The 12102-nt window shown below is 42.8% G+C and overlaps 2 protein-coding genes across 2 annotated transcripts in view; one reads left to right on the top strand and one right to left on the bottom strand.

Moving 5' to 3' along the window:
* LOC145400716 (E3 ubiquitin-protein ligase goliath-like) overlaps window positions 1–5752 on the bottom strand; it is a 57555-nt gene extending 51803 nt beyond the window's left edge. The window contains exon 1 of the mRNA XM_080273151.1: window positions 5332–5752. Coding sequence (XP_080129277.1) covers window positions 5332–5752 — 421 coding nt within the window. The remainder of the gene's footprint in view (window positions 1–5331) is intronic.
* Window positions 1–12102, top strand: part of LOC145400746 (WD repeat and SOCS box-containing protein 1-like) — a 456090-nt gene that overhangs the window by 438954 nt on the left and 5034 nt on the right. The window lies entirely within an intron of this gene.

The raw sequence follows: 12102 nt of genomic DNA, 5'->3' as shown, positions 1-12102 counted from the left end.
GTTTAAAATCGCTTCAAAATTCAAAACTCCACCCTCCCACCAGCACTATCCTTGATGAGTGGCCCATCCAGCCGCCAGGTGAGGGAAATAACGCTTGCTCAGGGGCCGGATCTCATTTTGTAATTTCAACTGAATAATTTTGTAACGAAGGCAAGGAAACACGTGGAGAGTAACTGCATAAATGAACGGATACAAATTTCGCTTTTACTGACATCTGTAATAAGGCTGAAAGTCCTGAAATGTGAGGAAAGAGAACATCAATGAACTGATACAAATTTCGCCTTTACTGACATCTGTAATAAGGCTGAGTCTTAAAATGTGGGCGAAGACGACTACATCAATGAACTGATACTAATTTCGCCTTTACTGTCATTTGCAATAAGGCTGAAAGTCCTGAAATAAAGGTAAAGTGGACTTATCCCTACTCGGTGGCCCTGGATGAGAGAGAGAGAGAGAGAGAGAGAGAGAGAGAGAGAGAGAGAGAAAGAGAGAGTTTTAAGTAATTTAGATAGACAAAAACTATCTTAAATACAGATAGATAGATAGCCTAGACAGACAGATAGGTAGATAGATAGATCCTGTTAGGCAGAGAATAGGAAATTTCACTACTACTGATATCAGCTGATGAACAGCATCCTCCTCCTAACAAAAACAACAGCTACTACTATCACTATTACTACTACTACTACCACAACTACTACTACTACTACTACTACTACTACCACCACCACCACCACCACTACTACTACTACTACTACTTACTGAGAAGAAAATGAAAGAAAATGATGATGATGAAAAGAAAATGAAAGATGATGATGAAGATGAAGATGAAGATGAAGGAGGAAGAGGAATGATGATTCTTGACATCATTCCACAACTTTCACTAATGCGATATATACAGCTGTGTGTGTGTGTGTGTGTGTGTGTGTGTGTGTGTGTGTGTGTGTGTGTCACAGTCCATTATACCCCCTCAACAGAGTAGGGGCCCGGGGCTAGACTCTTCCGTGCAGACATTTAAGGCCAGGGTAACAATCCTCACCCTTCCCTGAGTAGCATTTCCTCAGCAATAACCGGATCTTGAATTTGGCTGTTATTATTATTATTATTTTTATTATTGTTGTTATTGTTTTGAGGGAACAATCTTGCGGGGTTCTGGCCTTTGGTTCCTTCTTCCTTGCATAAAAAAACATGTAAACCCTCTGAAGCGCCCTATCCCACTACACCACCAGACTTCAGTTGGTTATATGGTTACCACCCAACGCAGTAAATGGATTCATAAGTTGCAGGAAACCATCAGCCCTGTCACTCAATGTAGGGTCACCTGAACCTAGCACTCCAGTGAGTGGATGGTGGGTGACCTCATGAATAAAAGGGTGTTCTAGTGTTCCCTACGTGTCAAGTGGGTTGGCGGAGGGTTATATAGTGCCCCTCCCCGTAAAACAACTAACTCAAAGACAAACCCCCACCCCTTACCGGATTATGGCAGCTGGCTATAGATAGATAGATAGATGGGTTGATTGATAGATAGATTGGTAGATAGACAGACAGATAGACAGATACAGACAGGTCGGTAAGTAGGTAGATAAATAAACACATAGACACATCAAATAGACAGAGACAGATAGATAGATGCAGATAGATAGCATGACAGATGGATAGATAGGTAGATCGAGATAGACAGAAAAAGACAGACAACTAAAATTGCAGCCCCCACCAGTCCACCACAACCCTCTCACCGTCGCCACAACTCTACCAACGCCAGTTTAAACCACCTGAGAGTGGGTCATAGGAGCATGGGTGTTAGGTTACAGTTCCAAGTGGTACAGGACGCTCCCTAACACCTTTTCTTTGGCGAATTATTTTTCACTTTACACCGGGCATATCATTTAAACCATATATTGAGATTTTGAGGTGTGATGCCCATATACTGAGGTGTGATGCCCAGAATAAATCACTATGCAAGAGATGTTACGTAATACTGAACCCCCCCCCGCGAAGTCTAGTACCTGTTTTAACCCCCTCAAGGTCGCGCCTAGTTTAGTGCCTCATCCCAGTACTGTATTCCACGCGATTCTGAGGATGAGAGACTGACTGGGAGAGCGTGAGTGCGATGGGAAGGGCGGGAAGGGGGAAACCGAGGATGGATGAGAGACTGACTAGGAGAGTGTATGACAGATGGAGGAAGGAGAGAATGGAGAGACTGACTAGGAGAGCAGCGGTAGGGAGGGGAGGGGAAAACCAAGGTTGGATGAGACTGACTAGGAGAGCGTGAGAAGTGGAGATGGAGAGCGTGGATGGAGAATGAGACTGACTAGGAGTGTATGGCGGTGAGGTGGAGGGAAGGGGGTACAGAATGAATGAGAGACTGACTAGGAGTGTAAGGACAGAAGAGAAAGAGATCGAGGAGAATGGAAACTAACTAGGAGTGTATGAGTGACGTGGAGAGAGAGGGGGAGGGAAACAGAATGAGACTACGTGGGTGAGGTGAAGGGAAGGGGGAGAGGGAGACGAAAGAAAGCAGAATGAGAGACTGACTAGGAGTGTACGTGAGATGGAAGGGGAGAGGGAGGGAGACCAGAGAAAGTAGAATGAGAGACTGACCAGGAGTGTACCTGTGTGAGATGGAGGGGGGAAGGTGAGGGTCAGACTGAGGATGAGATAGAGGTACGGGGTGGCCAGGTAAGCCAGTCTATACACCCCACTGGCGTCCTGTGGCCTCAACACAGCACACAATTGGGAAGTTTCAAAAGTTCATAAAGTAGGGGACCCCCGGATAGGGACCTATGAGCTTCGCGACTATGAGCCGATAGGCGGAAGGCGGTACGCCTAGTACCCTCCCAGCGCAATGCCCCGCCCACGAACCCTGGGATCCAATGGGATATGTGACGGTGGTGTGAGTTAGAGGAAGGGCAGTTTGATGGCGGAGGACAGGGTGAGAGACTGGAAAAACTAATTTATTGCCAGGCGCCTCAATACCGTAAAGGGCAGCCACAAACAAATCGCCTCCACGTCGCCCTGTCCAACGCCATTTCACTGCCCTACCCCCAGCTGACACATCCCTTCTCATATACCGGTGTACCTCTCCACTCATTCCCTCCACCTCACCCACGGCCTCCCCCTCCCTCACCTCATCCTCGGCCTCCCCCACCTATTCCCCCCTCCACCTCATCCTCGGCCTTCCCCTTCCTCTCCCCCCCTCCACCTCACTCGCATACACCCTCCTCGCTAGTCTCTCGCTCTCCATCCTCTCCACATGCCCAAATAATAATAATAACAATAATAATAATGATAATAATCTCAGGTATATTCCTTCTCTCTTAACTTGACTCAGATTTTCGTCTTTTTGCACGCAACGAAGATGATGATGATGATGATGAAGAGGAGGAGGAGGAGAAAAAGATGATGGCGAAGAAAATGATGATAATGAATGATGAAGAAAATGATGATAATGAATGATGATGAAAATGATGATGATAATGAAGAATGATGATGATGATAATGGAGAATGATGCTGAAGAAAATGATGATGCTAATAAAGAAGGAGGACGAACGCGAAGAAAAAACAAGATAAATAAAAAAATACAAGCAATAACAACAAACACAACGAAAGGGTTAACCGGTACACGATGCGCGAAAACCAGATTCCTCCGCCCACTGCATCCCAAACATTATGGAAAAGAACGAAATATTGCCTACGAACCACACCGCCATAAAGACACTTAATACTCAACCTAATATTGTAGTAAGAGACGCGAAATTATTTGAAAAGGCACGCTGTATTGTGGCAAAGTGAGGGACGCAATTCTATCTATCTACTGTATATATCTATCTACGTCCAGACGCCATAATCCGGTAAGGGGTGGGGGTTTGTCTCTTGAGTTAGTTGTTTAACAGGGAGAGGCACTAACCCTTCGCCAACCCACTTCTTGACACGCAGGGAACACGTATGGGCTGGTTATATGGTTACCACCCAGCGTTTAAATGGTTTCCTGGCTTACAGGAAACCATTAGGCTTGTCACTCAATGTAAAGCCACCTGAACAGGAAAGAAGTGTAATAAAAAGTGACAGGAAAGATGGAAGAAATAGGAGGAGAGGAGGACAGACACAGAAAAAGAATGATAAAGGTGAAGGAAGAAGTAGGCAGCACTACATCAAGTGAGTGGATGATGGTGAGAAATAGGAAGAGAGGAGGACAGACACAGAATAAGAATGATAAAGGTGAAGGAAGAAGTAGGCAGCACTACATCAAGTGAGTGGATGGTGGCCGCCACCACCCACCACGCTGGATTTTACTTATTCAAGGCAATTTTCGTCCTTATTAAATTGGTCAGTGAAGGTGGCGGCTGTTACTCTGTTATAATGCAACAAATGAGGCAGGAAGCGTGAGTGAAAGGGGTTACTTTCACCAGCTTCCGGACACCTCCCCCCCCCTTCTGCTCTACTACTACTACTACTACTCTACTACTACTACTAACCAGGACTACTACTACGACTATTAACCAGGACTACTACAACGACTACTAACCAGGACTACTACTACTACTAACCAGGACTACTGCAACTACTACTTCTACTACTACTAACCAGGACTACTACTACTACTACTAACCAGGATTACTACTACTACTACTAACCAGGACTACTACTACTACTACTAACCAGGACTACTACTACTACTACAAACAATACTATTATTACACCACCAGTACCACTACTACTCTTGCTACAAACACTACTACTATTACACCACCACCACTATTACCCCTATCACCACCACTAAGTTCAACATGTGTGCTTAAATCTTATTACCTATCTATTGCCTTACTATCTATCTATTGCCAGACGCCTTAATCCACAAACAAACAAATCGCCTCCATGTCACCCTGTCACCCTGACTATACTCCATTCACTCTAACTTGGCGTAAAATTGCCATCTCTCCATCTATAGAGAGAGGAACATGAAAATAATACTAAATTGGGTGCTAGTCACGAAGAAGTGCTGTGGGAAGGATGCAAATGTAACAAGACCATTACAATGTCCTCCTAAAGTAGCCGTATTGCCATGAGACTGATGCTAGAATATGGTGCTAGTCACGAAGAAGTGCTGTGGGAAAGGATGTAGAGCTGTATAGTGTCTTTCTGAAATACAATATACCGAACAGTAGTAGTAGTAGGAGAAGTAGTAGTAGTAATGGAAATAGTAGTAGTTATGGAAGAAGAAGAAGAGGTAGTAGTAGTAGTAGTAGTAGTAGTAGTAGTCGTCGTCGTCGTCGTCGTAGTAGTTGTAGTCGTCGTCGTAGTAGTAGTAGTAGTAGTAGTAGTAAACGTACCTTCCCGATTCAGGTCCATGTGCCTGAGATGGGCCCTGGAGTCCCTAGTGTAGATCAACACGGCCGAGGCGTTTTGAGCAATGGCATGAGCAATCTTTTCCTCATCTGGGCACTCCCCCCGTGAGACCAGGGCTACCCAGGGCTCGTCGGGGGCTACCACGTCCCAGGTCAAGGAGCAGCCGAAGGGGGTGTGCGTCTCTCGGGCCCCAAAGCCGAGAATCACCGAACCTTGCGAGAGGAAGATGGCGCCATTCGCAAACCGCCCGACATATTTGAAATTCATAAGTTTCTCCGTCGCTGGATCAAAATAGGTGATGTTTAGGTGGGCGAGGGTGAAGGTGGTGCCCTCGTAGGTCCAATCTGACGTCACAGCGGCTGCCAACCCCGCCGCCCACACCCAAACGACCACCCACACCCGCATCGTGAGCTGATTTCAAAGATTCAAATGAGAGGGTGGAAGCGTCATCTGAAATTCTTCGTGTTGATGTTAATTTTTATCGAGTTCCAATACAGGGTCATTTGATTATTATTATCATTATTATTTTGAATTCGAAAGAGTGATCTGAAGTATCATTTGAACTGGATTTGAAAGTTGGTCCAAAAAGGACTTCCTGTAATAATTCCACTTAGTAATTTTCTACACTTAACGACTTCCTCTTAATCCACTTATTCTATTTAAGGTATTTCCTCTTCTTACCCCTCCTGATATTTTTTCCACTTTCGTTCACTTATGTACTTATAACTCAACTTACAAGCTTAAGTGTACCTCTGACCACTTCAAATATTTCGTCCACTTTATTTCCTTCACTTGAGAGTACTTCCTGTCAGCCACTTACTTCCTGTCATAAACTTCCTTCTAAGAAAAATTATTAAATATTTTACTAACATTACTTAACGTTACGTAATTTCGCTTAACACTGCTACTTTTTTCATTTAAGTTGCTTTTCTACCACTTATGCCCAACTTAGTGGTCAAGATCTTTTCCATCATCATCATCATCATCATCACCACCACCATCTTCATCATCCCAAAAAACGTTAGCACTTAAACAGTCAACTTCCCACTTAAGTGCTTCCTTTCCTTACTTATAAAACCTTCAACTTTCCACTTAACACAATTTACCACCACTTACTATCTCCACTTAAGTTGCAATATATATTTCATCACTTCCGCGTCTCAAACTCAAATTTCTTCCTTCGTTCTCCACTTGCACAACGTAAGTATTTCACAGTCGCAACTGAAGCAGCTTTCACCACTTAAATTATTTCCAAATCGTCACTTTTTCCATGGACTCTGCTCATTCACTTTACATACATTAATTTTGCTCTAATTCATTTTTTTTTTTTTCACTCGCTTTTTTTTCTTTTTTTTTTTTTTACTTCCAGTTAACGCGTTGCATTATACTAACATTATTTAACGTTAACTGATTTAACTTCACACACAAACACACACACACACACACAATGCTGCTACTACTACTACTACTACACACACACACACACACACACACACACACACACACAATGCTGCTACTACTACTACTACTACTACACACACACACACACACACACACACACGCACACGCGCGCTATTACTACTACTTATACTACACACACACACACACATACACACACACTTATATTCACTTATAAAATCAATAACCAGTATTTCATAACCTACACTTAACACACTACAGTAATTAACTTATCAGATAACCTTTGTTCCACTTAAGGCCATTTAAGTAACCTGGTAACACTTATAATTCACTTTTTTGTATATAAGTAAACGGGAAGAAATCTTATATATCGTTTTTCATCCGACGGAACTGCCTCACAATTTGATCTTACGTAATGAGTCGCGTTTTGGCGTCTCCTTGGTTACTAGTAAAAGTAACCCTCAAATTTAACAAAAATTGGCCATAAACTAAGCTAAAAAGGGGTTCCGGATGAGTCTCCTTGGTTACTAGTCAAACTCATCCTCTAATTTCACTAAACATGGTCATAAACTAAACTAAAAAGGGGTTCCGGATAAGTCTCCTTGGTTACTAGTCAAACATCCTCCGATCTGTTTACGCTTGGCCATCAACTGGGCTAAATATGGGTTCCGGATCCGTCTCCTTGGTTACTAGTCAAACATCCTCCAAACGACTACACTTGGCCATCAACCGAGCTTAGATATATATACACAGTAAATAAATATAGGTATCTGTCAAATAAAAAAAAAAATAGGCACTTTACACCACTTTTTCAAATATTCACCTTTTTAAAAATTTTCCCTCGCCCACTAATAAAAAAATATGTATTACTAATGGCATTCTTCTTATATTTTCAATTTTCTTATTCTGGTTTCAGAAAATTCACGTGTCAAAATTCTATTCTCACTTCCATGTTCAGCTAAATAAAGAATAATGGACGCAAAGTGGCTCCCGGATGCTTGACATTTCGAAATAAACACTTTCGGGAAATTTGGATGCAAAAAGAATCAGAAATACGATTGTGGGATTTTGATCACACGATATAAACAAGAAGTACCCGGAGCGATGTCGCACACACCCTCTATCCCCAGCTGCCACGGCGGTACTGACGCGTCCTTCTTCCTGGAGTTGCTAATTTCAAAATCACAAACATAGCAAGACCGCTCTCAAAATTGCTAGTATGTTGCCAAATACATAAAAATTCACAAAAAATGCCAGAAAAGGTGCTGAGATCCCCACAACAATGCTAAAACAATGTAATTATCTCTAGAATACGACTAAAGCACTTGTAACTAGATGCTAGAAAATTGTTGTTAAGCAAAAGCGTTTACCTGTAGATCTAGCAAAAAGAGGCGCTAAGTTGGCACCTTTGTTTCTTCCTGGTCCGTGGGATGCTTGAATTAAAAGTTGTCAGTTCACTTTTAAAATACCTTTATTTCCAGGCGCCGCTGCAGAAATATCGTTCAAAAATATACAAATGCTAGTACATATTAAACATTCTTTTTATATAGTACACACAAATTATGAACACACCAAGAGTTTGCAAGAAATAAATTGGTTGCTAAAATCATGCTCTTGGCCTCCTTTCTCAAGCTACCTGCTGCCCCAACTCTCAGATTTATCCTAATAATCTCCCAGCGTGTTAATTTAAGGTCAGTGACATTCCCAGCAGGCGATAAAATGTCCCCAAGTACCAGGATGTATACTGGGAAGGCCAAACGCTCTCAGAATAAGTTCGAGTGGTATTTTTCCGGAAACATTGTCGAAAGGAAAAAAAATGGAGGTGACCGGGCAGACTGGAGAATTATTGCAAGAAATCCCGTTGTTGCAGAACTGAGAGACGGGTGTGAACAATGCCCACAAGGATGTTGCTCATGTTGCCCAATGTCACCTGCACCACGTTCGTATATGCACTAAATCCTACACCACACCACATCCATTATCTTTGGGTATTTGATCCAAAGTCCAGTTACACATACACACTACGATCTGCTTCCCTGTCGTAAATGTGACTTGTTTTCCCCACGAAGGCCATGATAAGGTGATGGTAAAAACGTCCCATATCTGTTGTTGTTCCTGCAAATTTAAACGACAATGAGGTTTGAATCTCGGCTCTCAACATGATAGACAGTCACTGTTGGATTTCTGCCACAGGTTGTCCCTGTATCAAAGGAAATATTCAGTAGTATATACCTAATGACAGGGATAAGGTATAAATAGACAGCATACGGTAATGCGTGCATGTATGAACTTTGCTCATGATGCAATGCACAGAGTGCCTTATACCACATCCTCATGGCCGAAGAGAACTTTGTGCATAGGGCACTATGGTGCAAGCACGAACTTAGTGCATGTGACACGTGTAACTGGGCTCAGGTGTGCATCCAGCCTTTATGGGTTGGTAGGTAATATCAGTACCTCGGGTAACACCAAGGGCAGGTAACTGTGGTAACCTGGATGATGCAGCGGCCTTGTACCCCAGCATACTGGGTGAATATATCGCCACAGGCTCAAAGGCCTAAGTTCCGGTGATGAGGACTTCGGCTAACCGCCCGATGGTATGTCTCACCTTAAATCATAATACCACCACACCATTCACGAGTAAGACAACCCTGGCATGTTATGTGTGGTGGTGGACATTAGTGTACGAGTGGTGACATGCGAAGGTGTGTGGCACGAAGGACTACTGGCCCTTAGGGAATGGGTTGTCACACTATATACCCTGAGCTACACACACACACACACACACGTGTGTGTGTACATCTGTATGTATATGTATGTATGTAGGTATATATGTGTGTACGTAACTTTATGTATGTAGTGCTGGAAATAGTGGAAATAGGTCAATGTATCGGTGTGGGGTCAACACCTCTGACAGGGGCGACCCTCCAGGCGGGTGGAGGCAGTGATGGGTGGTGCAACCCCTCTCCGGTAAATGTTTTTGAAATCACGCCAATATGTGGCTATATGTAGTGGGTATAGTACACACACAGCATTATGCCAACACCCACCACGCAGCAGTAACAACATAGTACACATTTATACATAATTGAATATATGGGTAGTACACACACAGCACTATATACCAACACTCACCACGCAGCAGTAACGATATAATACACATTTCTTATACGTATAATTAAATATATTTAGTATGTGTCATCAAAGGCTGCCCTCAATCCCAAACTGTGATGTCCTAATTTTTCGTGCAAATAATGAAAATATTCGTTAATAAAGTTTGAATTTTTGAAGTGTTTCCCTAACGAACAGTCACCACAGAATTAAGCTATTTCTCTTTGTTAGTATTCCTTACCTGACAGAGAGAGAGAGAGAGAAATAAAAGGAGGAAGAAAATGATTGAGAAATGACTGGGAAAATGAGAGAGAGAGAGAGAGAGAAAAAAAAAAATAAAAAATAAAAGGAGGAAGAAAATGATTGAGAAATGACTGGGAAAATGAGCGAGCGAGAGAGAGAGAGAGAAATAAAAGGAGGAAGAAAATGATTGAGAAATGACTGGGCAAATGAGAGAGAGAGAGAGAGAGAGAGAGAGAGAGAAATAAAAGGAGGAAGAAAATGATTGAGAAATGACTGGGCAAATGAGAGAGAGAGAGAGAGAGAGAGAGAGAGAGAAATAAAAGGAGGAAGAAAATGATTGAGAAATGACTGGGCAAATGAGAGAGAGAGAGAGAGAGAGAGAAATAAAAGGAGGAAGAAAATGATTGAGAAATGACTGGGAAAATGAGAGAGAGAGAGAGAGAGAGAGAAATAAAAGGAGGAAGAAAATGATTGAGAAATGACTGGGAAAATGAGAGAGAGAGAGAGTAAAAGGAGGAAGAAAACAAATGAGAAATGACAGGGAAAAGGTGAGAGAGAGAGAGAGAGAGAGAGAGAGAACCGAAATGACAAACCACAAAAAAACCCACACAACACAACAAAAAATAAAAAATAAAAAAACAGAATTCTCCTCATTCATTTATTCACTGCCTCACACACACACACACACACACACACACACACACACACACACACACACACACACACACACAACAATACCCTCTTCATATAGAGTAAATCCCTTGTAATATCCACACACAGGCAAATAAAATGACCTAAAGATTGCTTCACTTTATTACACCAATATAACCAAGCATCTTTATCTCACAGTCACACAAAGTATTAAGAATATATGGAGTAGATGGGAAGTTGTTGAATGCTGTGAAGAGTATGTACGATGGTGCGAAGGCTGCAGTGCATGTGGATGGTGAACTAAGTGAATTTTTCTCTTTGAAAGTTGGGTTGAAACAGGGATGTGTCATGTCTCCATGGTTGTTCAATCTGTACATGAATGGGGTAATAAAAGAGGTACAAGGTAGGGTAGTGGATGTTGGAGTGGCCCTGGTGAGAGAGGATAGTGTTTGGAAACTCCCTGTACTGTTGTTTGCAGATGATACTGTGTTGTTGAGTGAAGACGAAGGGAAGCTGCAAGGCTTGGTGGATGAGTTTGAGAGAGTGTGTAAGAAACAGAACCTAAAGGTGAATGTAGGGAAGAGTAAAGTGATGGTCTTTGTGTGAGGTGAAGTCAGTGAATGTACAGCAAGGCTGGATGAGGAGGAAATGGAAAATGTGAATGCTTAAAGTACCATACTTGGGTAGTGTGATGAGTGAGGATGGAAGTTTAGAGGTGTGCCTGAAAGGGTACAACAAGAAAGAAAGGTTGCTGGTTCTTTGAAAGCAGTGATAAGAAACAGGGCAGTGAGCATGGAAGTGAAAAAGTTACTGCATGACAGTATTGTGATACCAACTCTAACGTACGGAAGTGAAGCTTGGACGTTGTTGGAAGGACACAAGTCAAGAGTGAGAGCAGTGGAAATGAGTTACTTAAGAGGAGCCTGTGGTGTCACATGGAGAGACAGGCTGACGAATGAGGATGTAAAGGAGCGTTGTGGTGTGGATGTGGATGTGATAGGAAGCGTTATAAGGAACACACTGAGGTGGTTTGGCCATGTGGAGAGGATGGAGAGTGAGAGACTGATGAGGAGAGTGTATGTGAGTAAGGTGGAGGGGGGGGAGAGGGAGGGGGAGGCCAAGGATGAGATGGAGGGATAGAGTGGAGAGGTATATGAGAGAGGGGGGTGTGAGCTGGGAGCAGGGAAGTGAAATGGCGGGGGACAGGATGGCATGGAGGCGATTTGTTTGCGGCCACCCTTTATGGGATTAAAGCGTCTGGCAATAGATAGATAGATAGACAGATAGATAGATACTGGGAGTTATAGAGTCATAGATAGATATTGGGAGTG

The sequence above is a fragment of the Coenobita brevimanus genome, chromosome 53, assembly GCF_032717465.1.
Source record: "Coenobita brevimanus isolate Jiangsu-jjx chromosome 53, ASM3271746v2, whole genome shotgun sequence".
In the NCBI taxonomy this organism is placed as follows: domain Eukaryota; kingdom Metazoa; phylum Arthropoda; class Malacostraca; order Decapoda; family Coenobitidae; genus Coenobita; species Coenobita brevimanus.
Note: the sequence above shows the minus strand (reverse complement) of the source record. Positions and strands in the feature narration are given on the sequence as shown.